This window comes from Diceros bicornis, chromosome 6 (assembly GCF_020826845.1).
Source record: "Diceros bicornis minor isolate mBicDic1 chromosome 6, mDicBic1.mat.cur, whole genome shotgun sequence".
NCBI lineage: Eukaryota > Metazoa > Chordata > Mammalia > Perissodactyla > Rhinocerotidae > Diceros > Diceros bicornis.
In genome coordinates this window covers 79,427,400-79,444,421 of record NC_080745.1, presented here as the reverse complement: position 1 = coordinate 79,444,421, position 17,022 = coordinate 79,427,400, and the positions used below count along the sequence as shown (strand labels likewise).

General features: G+C 47.3%; 1 protein-coding gene across 1 annotated transcript in view; it reads left to right on the top strand.

Annotated features, from left to right (window-relative positions):
- The first annotated feature begins 752 nt into the window (after window positions 1–752).
- Window positions 753–17,022, top strand: part of GFRA1 (GDNF family receptor alpha 1) — a 207,645-nt gene continuing 191,375 nt past the window's right edge. Inside the window, exons 1-4 of the mRNA XM_058544077.1 lie at window positions 753–816; window positions 1,105–1,398; window positions 2,236–2,529; window positions 3,725–3,808. Of these exons, the coding sequence (XP_058400060.1) occupies window positions 1,359–1,398; window positions 2,236–2,529; window positions 3,725–3,808 (418 nt within the window). The 5' untranslated portion in view covers window positions 753–816; window positions 1,105–1,358. The remainder of the gene's footprint in view (window positions 817–1,104; window positions 1,399–2,235; window positions 2,530–3,724; window positions 3,809–17,022) is intronic.

The window sequence follows — 17,022 nt, the reverse complement described above, 5'->3', positions numbered from 1 at the left end:
AAATCTAGTCTCGGAACCTGCTATCCTCCGCGCAGCTCCCAATAACCACTAACATCCCTAAGGGGCATCCGAGCCGGGGGCTCTCCTTGGAAATCGTGCTGGCCCAACTCGGTCCTCCCAGCTCTCGAAGATTACCGCATCTCTCTTCCTAGCGCAGAGAAGTGAACCTGCAAGGGGAAGGAGGGGGCGGGGACCTCTCCAACATAAACAAACAAACTGGTTCCTCGCTGCAGCTGGACGTGGTCGGTTGAGTCCAGGTTGGTGGCATTTGGAGAGCGTTTTCTCGTTCTGTTGGTTTGGGAACCCCTCTCCGCTCTCCCACTCCTGGCTTCCCCTCTTGAAAACGCCCCTCAACTTTGGGGCCCAGGGGCGCGCGTGGCGCGGGGCTGCACCTGCCCTGGCGCTCCGGGGCTGCTGGCCAGTGCGCTCGTCCGTGGCCGTGGCGTTGACGCGCCCGAGTCCAGGGCACTGGGCTAGTGTGTGGGCGGCGCGGACGCCAGGGAGGGAGCGGAGGACGCACGGCGGGTAGGGGCGCATGAGCCGGGTTTCGGCCTCAGCCCGGACGTCGGTTCCTCTTCGCCCGGCTCTGCCTCTGAAAGGAGGCAGACCCAGGAGGAGGGGAGACGGCGACGGGGGGCAGCGATTGGTGGTTTGGGTGGGGAGGGCCGGCGGCTGAGCAAGCGAGCTGGCGCGAGGAGGGGGCGGCGAACTTCCCGGGAGAAGGGTCTCTTTCCGCGCCAGGGCTGGCGAGAGAGCTGACGCCGCCGTGTGCTTCGACTCCGGGCAGCGGCCGCCTCGGCTCGCAGCGCTCGGAAAGTAACGTTATTTATTTATTTGCTTGCGTTCCGCCTCTTGGCTTGGACCCCATAGACACCCCCTTGGACTTTGGGAAGCTACGTCCGACCTCTCCAGCCCCCACCCTGCCCGCGAGAGCGGCTCCCGGGAATATACGCACATGCACCCCCCCCGTGCCCCGACCCGGGTAGGGGTGGGCCTTCACCCGGGCGCTGGAAAGTCCCCCAAGGCGGGAACAGGGGTGGGCAGAGGGGCGGGGGAGGCTCCAGCGCTCTTGGCTCTCATTTCAAAGCGCGCTCTCCCTTCCAGGTTGGGTCGGACCTGAACCCCTAAAAGCGGAACCGCCTCCCGCCCTCACGCCAGCCGCCAGCCCGGAGCTGAGTCGCCCGCGGCGGTGGCGGCGGACGGACCTGGGAGTTTCCTCCCGCACTGGATGGAGCTGAACTTTGGGCGGCCAGAGCTGCGCGGCTGTCCGGGGATCGCTGCATGCTGAGCTCTCTTGGCGAGACCCAGCGGCGGCTCGGGAATTTCTGGGGGGCGGGGACCACCTGCACGCCGGCACCATGTTCCTGGCGACCCTGTACTTCGCGCTACCGCTCCTGGGTAAGTTGAGGCCGCCGCTAGCTTTCTTACTCGCTGAGTCTTTCCGAGGGGTACTCGCGGCAGTCCCCCCAAAATTGCTGGGTGTAGGAGGGCGAAGTTTCGTTTTGGGGAAGAGGATCATGAATCCTCAGCACCCCAGGCTTGGGAGGTGGTGACGGCGCGGCACTTGCCCGCAGCTTTTCGTGGTTGGTTTTTATTTTCTGTGGTTTTTAATGGCCTAGCCTGGCGGGGAATTAAGGGGTCCGAACCCTCCAGCCCCGGGCCCGGTGCCCCTTGCGAGTCCCGGGGAGCTCGCAGAGGCGCGGCGGGCAGGTGGGGTGTGGGCGAGCAATGGGCTGGGAGAGCAAACTTCGAAGGGAAAACTTTTCCCCGAATAGCGTTTCGGTGCTCCTCGCCGGGCGGGCTGCGAACTAGGGCTCCCGCGCCCCGCGCCCCGCCGGCCGCTGCTCTCCTCTTCCGATAGCCCGCGGGCTTCAGTCGGGCCCGGCGGAGCGAGTGGCTGGAGCTGGGAGCGGCGGGAGGGCAGCCCTGGAGGCCAAGCAGCCTTTTGCGCAGGGCTGCCTGGGGCGGCGGGGCAGGCGCGCGCAGTGGGCAGCGCAGACTCTGGGGCAAACCGCGAAAAGCCCCTCAAGCCTCACGGGCCCAGGGGGTAGGGTGTGGCGGAGACAGAGGCGGCAGGAGGTCCCCGGGCGGGAACATGGACCCCCGGGCATAGAGGGGCGGGCCCGCTCGCTGCGCAGCGCGCCCCGGAAGCCTGGTCCAGCACGCGCCCTTCCCCGGGGCAGGGGCCGATGCCCCTGCCCCACTGCACTCACGCTCTCTCCCCTCCACCCACAGACGTGCTCCTGGCGGCCGAGGTGAGCGGCGGGGACCGCCTGGATTGTGTGAAAGCCAGTGATCAGTGCCAGAAGGAACAGAGCTGCAGCACCAAGTACCGCACGCTGAGGCAGTGCGTGGCGGGCAAGGAGACCAACTTCAGCCTGACATCCGGCCTGGAGGCAAAGGACGAGTGCCGCAGCGCCATGGAGGCCCTCAAGCAGAAGTCGCTCTACAACTGCCGCTGCAAGCGGGGTATGAAGAAGGAGAAGAACTGCCTGCGCATCTACTGGAGCATGTACCAGAGCCTGCAGGGTACGCGCAGACGGTCCTCGCCCCCCGCCCCCCCTAGGGGAGCGGGCCCCTCGGCCCCCGGTCACACTGACCTCATCCTCCACTCGCTTCTCCCCAGCTGCAGAATGAGGACCTTTCATTGGCCCCCAGGGACAGCGGCAGCTGGTGTTTGCTGGTTCCCGACCAGCGTTGTTGGGGCCTGGTTGTTGGAAAACTCATGAGGGGGTGGGGGACGCCCCCGGGACCCTGCTGACCTCTCTGAAACCTGGTCAGAGTATTGGAGTAGGAACCCATTAAAGGCCACGCAAGGAACCTGCCACTTCTCTCCAAGGAGAGCTGGCTTCAGGGAGTAATAATACAAAGACTTGCCCTGCATCCTGCCTGGAGTTTTACCCCTTTCTTCTTCCGTTCTATCTATTCTGACATAAGATAAAGAAAAGGTCCAGTAGACTCCATTCTGTCTTTACCCCTTTCAAACCCGATCAAAGGCAGATGTGGGAAAAACCATTTGTCATTTTAGATTAGCTGAGGCTTGAACCAGCTGGTGTGGTTCAACCTTGGTTAATACAGAAGTGGCTTAGCTATAGAGAAAGGTCCACTTGTCACAAGCACCCATTCCAATGGGAATTCTTTGGTACTTGTGTGCCAGAGGTGGCTCGTGTTTGTAAATCTAACACAAACATCCAGTACATTCATTTTCCACTGAGACACACCAATAATTTGTAATATCGGATTTGACCTCTCAGCTGCCACTTTCTTCAGAACCTGTTAATGAAAACCTGTTTCAGAGACTGACTGTTTAATAGCCAGGGTACCTGCTTTCTGACCACATGCCCTGTTGTGAGAGCAAAGAAATGGGAGTCTCTCTTGGGTCACCTTTCTTCCATTGGCTCCTGGAGGCAAGCTGAGCTTGTGACGTCACTTTTCCTTCCTCTCTGATTTCATTCCTTTGCAAAGAGTGGGAGAGTTTTCTGGCAAGATCAGGCTGGGTTTCTCTCCAGTGTCTTCATGGCCCTCTGGAGAGAGCAAGGACAACAAAGGTAGAGGGAGTGAAAAGAAATAACCATAGCCAAATAGATGCATTTGAAATCTTTGAAAGTTTCAGCATCCTTTTGTTACACAATCATAACATAATTAGAATTCAGATTCAGCAACAAAAACTGCATGAAATATGTCTGTTTTCCAGATCTGAGCCCAATCTTTCTGTTGTTTTTAGGAAATGATCTGCTCGAAGATTCTCCGTATGAACCAGTTAACAGCAGATTGTCTGATATATTCCGGGTCGTCCCATTCATACCAGGTAAGCAGATTTATACTTCCACTCTGATGCCTTTGTCTGCTTGAAATCTGTTGGCTTGCATTCTCTTTGGCTCTCAAATCGTGTATAAGTAGATAGTTGAATGGTGCAATGTTTCTGGGAAATTAGAAATAAGATGATGATAATGAAGAGGCAAAATGCCTGGAGCTGATTGTATGACTTGAAAGTAATTCTAAATGAAGTAATGTGGTGTGGTGGTTTGAAAGAGGTTGGAGGGAGTGACTTGGTTGAATTTTTTTTTTCCACATTAAAATATGATTGGCCAACTCTTGCAAAGGGAGGGCCACTTCTGTCTGTAGGTGGCAATCGTATTCCCTTCTTGCTGCTACATACCTTACACAGTGCCTGCCTGGAAATGGGATCTTTTCAAATGATGCCACTTACTTTTGAAGTAAGTTTCAAGACGTTTGAAGATAATCTTGGATTGTTGAAGAATTTTGGATAGACTCACTTGTCTGCCTTTGATTTAAAAGATTAAGCTCTACCATTTGTTAACACTTCTTCTGTTTGTAATTTTTCGTGAGCAAGTATGAGCGTATAGAAGAGAATGTATTACTGTCCCAATGGCCCTTTAAAAAGTAGTCTCGCTTACGTGGTTTGTTTTGTCTCTCTTTGCAATTCTACATTTGGTTTAGAAGTGAACTTAGTTTTAGAATTAAGTTTTTTATAGCATCTGCATTCAAACAGCTCCATAAATAATGAGCAAGGCAGTAATCTCTCTTAATGACGTACAGATTCCAGACTGATGTTGTCTTTATTTGTTTACAGTTCAGAAATTTTCTCAAGTGTATACACATTTCTCAGTGGTTAAATGTGGTGGTTAATGTTGAATTTGATTCTGTGGGATGATGGTTTGTTACTGGTGAGAGTGTTTCGGTGTTCTAAATGTTTTCCTTCAGAAAGCCATAGAACCAAGAGAGTATGTAAATACTGATATTATGTGTGGGTGTATTACACATACATTTATTCATTCACAAATACCCAGTGAGCACCTACTAAGTTCTAGCCATTAGGATTTTGGAAGTGAGCCAGAAAAATGTTGTCCCTACCCTCATGAATCTTGGAGGCAGCCAGCAACTGACATTTATTAAACTCTTTTAAAATGCCGGGCACTGTATTAAGAGCTTTACATCATTAACTTATGTAATCATCATCAAGTGCTTCTTTGGGATTATTTCTTCCATTTTAGAGATGAAGCGATCGAGGCAGTGTGAAGTTAGGAAACCATCCCAAGATCACAAAGCTCCTAATTGGTGGAATCAGAATTTAAATCCAGATTTGTTGTATTCCAAGCTTTTGTAACATCTGTCTCTTGCTACTCAGAGTGTGGTCGTCAGATGAGCAGCATGAACTCACTTTGCAGTTGGTTAGAAGTGCAGAATCTCAGGCTCCATCCTAGACCTACTGAATCAGAATTTGCATTATAAGAAGATCCCTGGGCTGGGTGCTTCATATACACATGAAGTTTGAGAAGCACTCCTCTGTGTTATCCTGTCTTTGGTTCAGAAGAAAAGTATGGGTGTGTGTGTTGTGTGTGTGTGTTTGTCTCTGTCTGTTTCAGGATAAGATATAAGGGTATTTAGAGGCATTCATATGTTATCCTGAATAATGCTGCTATTACTACTCCAAATCCCTACTAATGCTCTCTGTTCCCTTGGTCCAGCCAGGACAGTGGCTCAAGCAGTGGAGGAGAGATGCACAGAGAAGTGTATGTGACCATGTAGGCCCTCATGGGAGCAGGTCTGGAGGAACTAGCATGGGGTGTGGCACGTGGGGTACCAGAAGTGAACCTGGCTGTCCCAGTGCTTTGAGGGGCAGTGCCTCTTGCCTGCTGCCTCCCCCATGGAAGTGTTACTCCTTAGTCTTTGTACCGATGCCTAGAAGGATGTGAACCTCCCCGTGGACAGTGAGAGTGAGGAAGCAGACGAGGAAGAAGGTTCCTTGGGGTTTTAATTTCAGAACTGCTATGAGCTACGGGACTTGAACAGACTCATTTTCCCTCTCTGGGTGTCTCTTTTCTTGATATAATGAGGCCACTGGAGTACATAATCTCCAGTCCCAACAGTCCATGATTCTGAGGGAGGATTGAGGTCACCTCCACAATGCCTCCACTATGCTCTTGCATTGCCATTTCAATCCTTGCATTCACGCTACACTTAAAGTGGCTTGGTCATTCTCGGATACCACTGGTTTGTCTGAATTTCTTTCTCTTTTTTTTTGGTGAGGAAGATTGGCCCTGAGCTAATGTCTGTTGCAATCTTCTTCTTTTTCCTGAGGAAGATTGGCCCTGAACTAACGTCCATGCCCATCCTCCTCTATTTTGTATGTGGGACACCACCACAGCATGGCTTGATGAGTGATGTGTAGGTCTATACCCGGGATCCAAACCTATGAACCCTGGGCCGCTGAAGCTTCACCACTACGCCCCCAGGCTGGGCCCCATGAATTTCTTTTATGAGTATCAGAAATTCTTTTGCATGAACAAAGTGTCGCTCATTCATTTTTTGGATCCATCTCAGCCAGGTTTCTTTTCATAGCAGATATGATCCTGAGTTTGTGAGACCTGTCCTGCTGAGAACCCAGAAGTCATAATGAATTAATCAGAGCCAGGAAGGCCTTGTCTAGAGCTTCATTTTATATCTCAAGGGCATTGACTTTAGGTTCCAGCACGAATGAGCTTTGACCTCTGACAATGACTGTCTTCCTTAAGTGGGTCTACGAAAGCAAAGTGGAGTTTTGAGAGGTCTTAAGTCTTTGAATAATGCATATTATCCAGTTTGGCATTTGTAGAATGGAGAAGGACAGAGAAACAGGATGATAAATGCTGCTTTTCATGGTTTGAATCTGAGTTTCTAGAACATCTCTTCTGTCTTGAAAATCTCTTGGAAAAAACCAGGACAACAGGGCCTCTGCCTTTTACAGATATGGTAGCAATCAGAGTTTCCATATTTGGATTTCTCTGCCCAATGTGAAGAGAATGTTTATCTATATACATTAAGTGTGAGCTGAATCCTCTCACTGAACAAGACATGTTTGATGGTCTTGCGTTTCCATTTTCTTTGGACTCCTCAAACCCACAGCCATCTTTGCCATTGTTTACTTATGGCCAGTGAAAAGGCCATATTGAGGTATTATCAGTGGCCTGACGGGAAAAAGGAAGGGAAGAAAAATAAGGTAGAATCTAAAAACTGTCATCTGTGTTCTGAAGCCCGGGCTGCAGAAGGGAAATCAAGCAGGCTAGTCAGGCAAGAATTGTGGTGGGAGGTTGGAGGGACTACTCTTCTGGAAACTTAATAGTGGAAGCATTTGGCCTCTAAGGCGTGTTTAAGGGCTCAAGGAGGTGCCTTTCCTGTGGGTTGGTGCCGGTGTGGTTTTAGGGGTCTTGAACATCAAGAATCAGGCAGTGAGTGGGAGTATACAAAGGAAAAAGTGAGCCAGCGTAAGAGGATGTCAAGGAGAATACACACAAAAGTGTCTTGGCAGCCAAGAGGGCAGTGCCGAGGCCCAGAGGACCAGCCAACACGTGGTGTTCCACATCTGCATCTCTCTGCTCTTTAACCTCCATTCTGCCTCGCCTTTTCTTCTTCACAAAAGTTCAAGAAGCAGCAAAAAGTAAATAGTGATTTGAAAGGCAGATGAACCTGTTGGCGATGTTTTTGGACCTCTGGAGGGCGAGAACAAAGCAGAGAGAAATTTTGCAAGTACTGTGGGAGCCAAGAAAAGCCTGAGAATGGAGGATTAGAGGGAGGATGTGAGAACCTCTGCAGCAGCAAGACAAAAAGAGGGCTCCAAGGTTTAGAAATATTGATTGGGAGGTTGGTTTTTGTAGAGAAGAGTGAAGCGATGCCAGGCCTTCCTCGAATATAATCAAAGTCGGTGGTATTGCAAACAAGAATGAAGTGGGGAGATTGTGGGAAAAGAGTGGTGTTAGGATTTGAACATGCTAAATCTGATTTGGTGAAGGACAAAGTTCTACCTCTGTGGTTCTGTCATCATTTCCTACTAAGTCCCAGGAGTGGCTTAGACCTTCCGGGGAAGGCTTAGGATCTTGAGATCGGTTCCCAAGTATTAATTGGAAATGCTTTGCTCCAGGATGAGATGCTCTTAAACCTTCTTTTGAGTCTGGCCGTTTTTTCTGAGTGATACTGTGAATAACTAGCCGTGTTTAGCATTTCTGTTTTAATGTACCATCATATTTATGTCAGTGTTTAAAAAAAAGCTTTCTTAAAAATTTTACACGTTGAAGAAGAGCCTTCTAAGGTCATCTGCTGTCTTGTCAAATCATGATGAGAGAAGGGCTTGTAAATACCAGCTGCTAGGGTTGTATGGTGTTCCTTTCCTTTGCACTTAACTCTCTAAACAGCTCTGTAATCATGTTGTCCCAATATTTGAGAACCTCCATTAGTTCCTTGTTATCTTTTCTGGCATATGGTAAACTCCTTAGCAGGCCAGCTTGGCCTCGCCCTCCTTCTCCAAGCCTCATCACCATCACCTCCTCTCCACTCACACTCACTGAGCAATCCATTCCTCAGATATTTCATGTGCATTCACTTTATTGCACCTTTGCTACGGCTTTGCCTCTTTTGGGGAAGTTTCTGTTAGTTCTTCAAGACCAAGATCAGATTTCATCTCTGAGGGCCATGCTGGAATTCCCCCAGAGAGGCACTTCCACTCAGGATTCTTGCATGCTGCATTCTGCTCCTGCCCTTATGATAGCTCTTAATCACAGCATATCCGGAGGAGTTATTTATGTGTCTGCCTTTCCCACTGCAAAATCGGGGACTTGGTTGTTATGCTGGGTGTCTGCTTAGCACAAAGCATCCTTCCTGGTCCTGAGTAGGCATCGCATTAACCATGGGTAGTTGAATATCACAGAAGAAGGGCCTTAGAGATCTAGTCTAACCCTCTGCTTTTACAGGTTCGAAGCTCAGAGAGGGGAAGTGGTTTGGCCAGGGCCACACTTCTTGAGGGTAGCCTCCAGAACCTTTGCCAGGACATGGCACTGCCTTAGGGGAGGCCAGTGTTGGCCTTTATCTGTTCTCTATAGTCTCTGGACAAACTTCATCCATTCCTGTAAGCTACAGCTTACACCAGTGCCTCGGAGCCTTCCCTCCCACTTCAGCCTCTCCTGAGCTCTAAACCCATATTTCCAGCTGAGTCCTAGACAACTCCATCTGGATATATCTCAATTACTTAAAACTCAGCACATTCGAAATGGATCTCATCCTCTCTCCCTTTTTCTTCTTACACCCTTCTCGAGTCTCCTGTCTCACGTAATGGCATTATCTGCTTAAGTTATAAGCTTTGGGGTCATCTCTGCCCCCTCTACCAACCTCAGTTCTTCAGCTGGACCCATCATCAAGTCCTGCTGAAATTACCTTCTATCTTTTGTGTTGCTCTCCTCTCTTCATTCCCTTAATATTCCCCTCTTACCTCTCACTTGAACTTTGCATTGGCCTTCTTACTGGCCTCCCTGTGTCTAGTTTCTCCTAATCCAACGTGGCCTCCTCATTGCCAGGTCTTATCTTAGCACCTTGGTGACTTAGAGGAACTATCTGACTTCAGTCTTCCTCCACAGGTTCTTCTACTAATAGACCCTCCGTCTCGCCCCAGCTACCCTGTGTCCGAACAAGCTGGGTTGACCAGCTGCTGTTCCACCAGCTCTCTGGGCAGCTTTGTGCCTCCACATCTTTGTACTTGCTGGTGCTGGAGAAAGAACACATGCTCTGGAGTTCCACTGACCTGGGTGCATCCTAGTTCTGCCACTCACTGTGTCTTGGGCAGGTCGTTGGAACTCACTGTGCCTCAGGTTCCTTAGATGTAAAATGAGAGGATGATAATGTCTACCTTGCAGGTTCCTGCTAATTAAAGATGCTATATGTAAAATACCTAGCATAGTGCCTGAAACATACTTGGTCCTCAATAAATCTCAGTCATTTTTAATACTGTGCCAAGGCTCTGTTAGCTGTTAGCTCGCTCCTGACTGTAAGACTGGGACTCTTTGCAGCAGACCATATTCCCTGATCATGGAACAATGATGCTATGTCTCAAAAAGGATAGCAATCTGGAGCCTTCAGAAAGGCTGCTCATAAACTACCTTGGACAAGAAATGAAAAATCTATCCTCTGTCTAAAGGGCCCTGGAGGAAAGTCCTGTCTCTTAATAACCTAGTTTGAGTCTTAACTCCCCTTTGGGGAAGGTCTTGCTTATTTCTGCTTGGAATCCCCTGTTCCTTCGGGGCCTGATCCGTATGCTCTTTGGCCGGAGGTGAGTTCGCTGCAGCTGGTGATCACCCGGGCGGGAGCTCTTCCTGTGCTTAAGGATTCTTGTGATCAGCCTTCCCTTCTCAGCTTGACTGATTCCCATTCTTCTAACCTCTTCCCATAAATCTTCTTTCCAGCGCCCCTCATAGCAGGAAGAATTACTGCTCCCTGAGAAGGGCATGCCTTAAACTTAGGAGATGCTTCTGTCTCCATGGGCTGTGCTAAGTACACTTACATTTCACTTTCACAGACTGCTACTTTTTGTTTTTATTCTCTCTCTCTCCGGCCCCTCCGCAATCCATTTTTTTTTTGTAGAACAATAAGAAATTCCAAACAGGTAAAAAAGGAAAACAAATTTAAATCAGCCATAATCCCAGCTCCCAAAGATAACCACTGTAAACACATTGATATAAGACTTTTCAGACTTTTTTTCCGTACATATATGAATATGTATGTGTGTGTGTATATATATGTATATCTTTTTTTTTTTTTTTTAGAAAAATGAAGTCATAGTCTACACGTACTTTCTTATGATCTGCCTGATGACCTGAGAAATCTAGGTCTTGTTGTGTCACTGACCACTTCCTAAAGACAAATTTTATTATTTAGATTAACTGTCAACCTCAGAAAGTTCTCAATAAGTATCTAGATACCTATGGCAAAGGCCTGAATGTTCCAGTGAAGGCTGTGAAGGTAGAGACAGTCAAATACTTTGCATAGAGTGACTGTAGGTCCTGTTACCAGAAGAGGGGAGATAAAACATCAGTGAGTGACAGGTAATTGCATGAACTGAAGATTGTTACAAGGTGCACAATTATTTATAGCCAATATGTCTGTCCTCATTCCTTCTCCTTAGTCCTCTGAAGTATTTCTTTCTGCCGTTCTCTTAATTTTTCTGCTGTCGTAGCTTGTTCTTTCTAAAGGATGTCCTGTTTTTGTTCTTCAGGGTACAGTACCAAATTCTCAAGAGAAGGTATCAAATTGGGATTGTTTGGTCCAGGAGTCAAGAGACTGGTGTTCTGCTTCCAGCTTTGCTCCTAACCAGTCAAGTGACCTTGGGCAAGTGTCTCCCCTTCCTGAGAGGCATCTACTAATTTTGTAAAATGAGGGCAGTGGACCAGGATGATCTGTAACATATTTTCTGTCCTTCTCTAAGGGCCTGTGTATTGAATCTTATATTTTTCTGGGACTTACTGTTTTTCTTTCCAGCATTTTCTTCATACCAAAGAAACTTGTGATCTGGCCATATATATTTTTCATATTAATAACATTTATAAAGCATGATTTATTCAATATACACCTTACTTTGAACCAGAATGTATTGAAAGCATCTCATTTGAATACATGGAAAAAGATAAAACAAAATAAGAAATAAGTGTAGAAAATAGGGACAAGGAGAAAATGAAGCCAGGAGGGAGTTCAGCAGACAAAATACATATCATAAGATTATATTTAAACAAATTAACAACAAATTTAAACAAATTGTTGGAAGTGCTGTGTTTGTTTTACAAGGGGATAAATAAAATCACTGGATTGTTGCTGCAGTAGGATTTTGGAGGTCACCTAGTCCAATCCCCTTACTTTACTGATAAGAAAACTGAGAGTTCCATAAATTTCTAGGACAGTAGAATATAAATTGTGTAGGACAGTGATGACAAGTAAAATTAGGTGTGTGTTTGTTTTTAAATTGATACTCGAGACTTTCCGCATCCTGGCATTTCCCCATGGTGTTTAAATTGTCCTTCACCTGTCCAGGTCTCTGCACCCGTTAGGGTGCCACACTTTGTTTTTATGCAGTCAGGGTGAGAACTGCAGCCATCGACTTCGGTTAAAGGGGTAGTTGTCCATTGTTTCGGAACAAGCGTTAATTAATTGGTGTCTGTTTGGCAACAGGAACGAGTAGCCAGAAGGTTACTTTTCATATCTTTTGGCCCTTTCAGAGTTGTCTGCAAGGGAAACTGAGAAATTATTTGTTACTTTAAGCCCTCCCAGCCTTTGGATTAAAAAAAAAAATTAATCATTCATCTGGAATTTTTTGTTAAAGAAGCTAACCACTTCCCGTAATTTAGAGACTCAACTAGCTGGGTCAGTGATGAAAACGAATGGGTGATTTGCATAAGGGGCTAATTTATTATGTCCCCTGGGCATTTCTTTCATCTCTCTTTCTATTCTAATTAATGTTCTAAGAGGGTCTATCACCATATCAGAAATTAGGGGTGAAAGCAGCCATTGTTAACCTTTATTCTTATGATTTTTTATCTTCTGTGATCTTTTAACCATTTTCTTTTCATATCCAGGGATTTACACAGGTAGGGCTGGGGAGTGTATGGAAAGGAGATTTTAGGGGTGTGCTCTTTGATGATCTTTATTCAAATAGTAGGTTGTTGTAAAAATAAAAATGACTCAGGATAGCTCTCCAGCCGCAGAGGGATTTGCAAAGCATACAGAAGGGTACGACCATGGTGCAGAATTGTTTCTAAATTGGAGCCCTGTAGAACATCTATATAAACTGTAGCCACACACAAATCTAAGTATATTTGTATATCTGTCTGCTCACGTGTGTACATTTATAGTGTGTGTGAGTGTGGATGTCTATATTATTAGACATTTTGCCCCCAAAAGATCTTTCTTGACATGTGTTTCAGTTGGTTCTGGCCGTGACAAAGGCAGCTGTGTGTGAGAGAGTGTGACACAGCTGAGGAAAGGCAGGAGAACAAGCAATTTCTTCGAAAATCAATTGCAATTTACTCCTACTAAATTGGCCCAAGGTCCGGCCCGTCGGAGTATTAGCATATGACAGACTTTTAATCATTTGGTCAAATGGCCTATTTTTGATCAAACCACAGTTCCCTCGGGGATGCTGCCCATAAGTCCCAAAACTATGTAATCTCCAAATCTGCCCTCTTTTTAGAGAGGAAGTAAATGTGAGGAGAGAATTACCCCTGGGGCCCCCCGCTGAGTGCCTTGTACTTCGCAGCCTGTTCCTAGGCATTATTTCCTTTTGGTCCCCCACCACCCTAAAAGGTAGGTGTTATCTCTGATTTCTTAGGAGGAAACCTGGGCTCAGAGAGGTTGAGGAACTTTCTCAGGGCCACACAGCTGATAAGTAGAAGAGTTCAGATACTCATCTTGTTCCTGCATCTCTAAAGCCTGTGCTCTTTCTCCTGTTATGTGATGAAATTTTAAGCATAGACCTGAATCCTTTATTAAGGAGGAGAGATCTGGTCCCTTCTCTCCCTCCTTGATTCCCAGTTTCTCCTCCTCTGTCTTCCACCTTGAAACACTATTCAACAAAGTGTCTTGAAAGTTGAAATATAAGCCAATATCTATTATTTTAATATTTATCCCTGCATTCTGATGAATTCTTAATTGACAACTGAAATCCAGAACACGCACGCTATTAAAATCATTCCTGCGGAACTGCAGAAATATTAACCAAAGAAGCAATTTCTGGATCGTATCTTTTTTCATTTCAGTGTGAGATGGAAGGCTTCTAAAGTAGAGCAGAGTGCCTAGGGCCATTTTTTGTCATATTGTCATATAAATAGCATTACACAGTGGTAAAGAAAGGAATACGTAGTTTAGTCCCACTTTAAGGTGACCTAATATGCTATTCATTTGTCTTCCACATGCTGGTACCACTTTCCTTCACTTCCCTCTCCATAGTCTGAGAAACACCACGCCGAATGTTATTTCTGTTGCCCTCTGCACATTATCGTTTTGTGTACAGTTAATAATGTATGAAAATAAGTATTGATTGCATTCTTTGCAGGAATAGGCCAGCAGGTTTCCTAAAGCCCATGTTTATGAAGTGTTTCATTGATCCCTGTTACTATGAGTTTCAAATAAACTCTTGATGAAGGAAATACCAGGAGATCAGTGAATTCTGGAGCATCCTTGGTGGAACCACTGTATTCTTATATGCTTAGGAAGGGCAAGTGGCATTTGAATGGGAAAAGGAGTGGCCAGGCTGAAACGCTAGACATATTCCTAATTGGAAATGATTACCCTTTCCATGAGACCTCAAGAGAAATAAAAATAATAGTTACAACAGCCGTGAGAGGCAGTGAACTAGATATTTTACATGGAATAACTTGTGTTAGCCTTGTTTAATAATAGGTGCTCTTAGCCCCACTTGATAGATAAGGAAACTGAGGTCCAAGTAAGAAACTTGTCTGAGGGCACACACCTGAGAACTAATGGAGCCCCATTCTCGTCCAGGAGTTCTGGCTCCAGAACCCATGCTACAGTGCCCATTTGCATGTGGTGCAAATGAGAACTAGTCCCAGAAAGTTAAGCATACCAACTGCATGAAGGATTATTACGCGTTTTGAACCGAGTGATATATATATGTGTGTGTATATCATACACACACATATATAATACCAAATATATAATATATATAATACATATATTTATTTATTTTTGAATGAAGAGAAGAATTGGTCAGTTTCTGTGATCTCTATCAGTTTTCAGTGTGGTGGAATGACATTTCTGCCAAATTCATTCATCAGGTGTTTACTGAGAACTTCCTATGAGCTTAGTGCGAAACCTGGGTGATTCAGAGGTAAATAGGACCCAGCCATTGCCGTCTAAGAATTCTCTTTTTTGTTTAGGGATAGGTATAAACAAAACAAATTAGGATGCAAAGTGGTAAGTGAGTGAATAAAACTCTGTACAAGGCTCAGATATAGCCCCAAGGAGGGAATAACTGACTAGATGGAGTTGTGGGTCAGAGAAAGCTTGCTGAAGGTGACTTTGAGCTGGGTTTTGAGGAATGTGTAGGAGTCTGATAAGTAGAGATGGTTGGGGAGGGCGTTCCAGGCAGAGGCAACAGCCCAGGCAGAGGCACAGAGCGTCGAGGCTGCTAAGAATGAGCTGCCTGCTATGGCTGGAGAACCAGGTATGAGCTGTGGTGAGAGAAGAGCTCGGCAGAAGGGCAGGTTTGCCATCTTAGGGGCTTGATCTTTGTCTCAGCAGAACCGGGGAAGGACGATGGCTAATTCATCTCAGCGTTGCTGGAATTTTTAGGGTGAATCATATGAAATTGCCATTTTTGTAAGTCAACACAGTAGAAAAGCAGAAACTTCATATGGTTCAACTTAATAATAGTTTTGTGTCATAAAAGCATACACAGGGCCCTGGATGCTTCTAGACTAGAGGATGATATAGGCCTCCCGTGGGTGAAAAACCCCTCATCACAGAAGGCACCTTTTGGGAAAGTAAAAACCGAGGCCAGGAGTGCCGTGTCATTTGCCTCAGCTCCTGGCGGACACGGAGCAAGTAAGTGTAGGTCAAGTTCAAGCTCCTCTCTCCCAGCCTGACCTTCTGCTTGGGGGGGTGGGGGGGTGAGGAAGATGCACAAAGCTCCAGAATGCAAGGACCAAGTGCACACAGCCCCCCATTTAGGTGCCACCAGTGGGCAGAGGAGCAGGAGTTGGTGAGGCTGCCTGGGCCTCATGGGGTGGTCCTGGGAAGGTGGCTGGGGCACATGTAGAGCAGATGACAGCAGAGCAGAGAGGTGGCACCAGGAGTGAGTGCAGGAAGCAGAGTGGTCTGCAGCCAGGTCATGAAGTGTCTTAATGCTTGCAGTAGGAGAGAGGGTGTCCCTGAACATTGTTCCATGGGGCCCCTTGGACACTGAGTGACCTGGCTGGTGAAAGGAGGCCTCCCTGGTGGGCACGTGCCTCCCTGGTGGGCAGTGGAATGTGGACAGTCTTGGACCCCTGAGAGGAATGGCTCCCACCTGCCTTTCTGCAGCACCCCAGCCCCAGCCCCAGTGCTGCCCTCTGTCCCCGGGCTCAGGATGGGCTTCTCCTTTGTCACTTGGGGCCAGTGGCTCAGGCATGGGCGTCTGGATCCCCAGGCCAGCGCTGTCCTCCTGGCTGGGAGGGATCCCCCTGCCCAGCCTCTCTCTGGACCTTTGGAATCCTGACGGGGAGCTGGACATGGTGGACGCGACATATGGGCTTGTTTTTCCGTTTGTTTTCTGTACACTGTTTTATTCTGCTGGCTCCCTAGTCCTCTGTCTCACTTGGCTGTTTTCTGCGCCAAATTCTCAACCGGCTTCAGAACATTTCGCAAGAGTGTGTGTGAATAAAATCTCAAAGATTCTAAATGCAGGGAGTTGTCTTAATTGAAAGAGATGCCCGCTAACCCCAGGGCATGCCCGCTGAGGGAAGGAGGAGGAGGGAGGGCTGTTGGGACTGCAGCCAGTAATTACCGCAGCTCATGGAGCTGGTTCCGAAGAAGTTACTGAACCCTCTCTTGTGTCCTTTCTGGAGCCCAGGGTGTGTTTATGACATAGTTTTAATGATATCTTTGGTGTGGGAGTGGGGAGAGGTGCTGCCCTTTTTGGCTGCAGCTGACCTCTGGGTAGGAATGCACCCAGAGCCGGGCAGCACTTTCCTACCTCAAGCACCACTGGACAGACCATCTGCATTCATTCCAGAGATGAAGGTGGGGCTAGGGAGGGGCAGGGGATGAGGTCCTGATGATCCTAGGAAATTATGAAGTGCAGAACAGCAGTGGGAAAGAGCAAACGTCTTGGGGTTAAACACACCCAGATTTGAGTTCCGCATTCCAGCACTTACTAGCTGTGGGACCAGTTACTGACTGACGTAGTTACTTACCCCCTTATAGGTCTTCATCTTAAATGGGGATAATAACAGTATCCAATTCATAAGGTTATTGGAGGTAACACTTGGAAAGGACACTCGAAAATGCTCGGTAAATGGTAGGTGAGTGACTGCCAGTCCCTTCCTTTTGTAGGCACCCTAACTCCCTTCTTCCTCCTCTCCTGAGGTATTAGCATGAAACAGGAATAGTGGATTATTTGAGTGGATGCAGATCTCTTCTGCTCTGAAAACAAAACAAAACAAAACAGAAGAGACACCGATAGTTACACCTGGAATGATGATCACCAATTCAAGT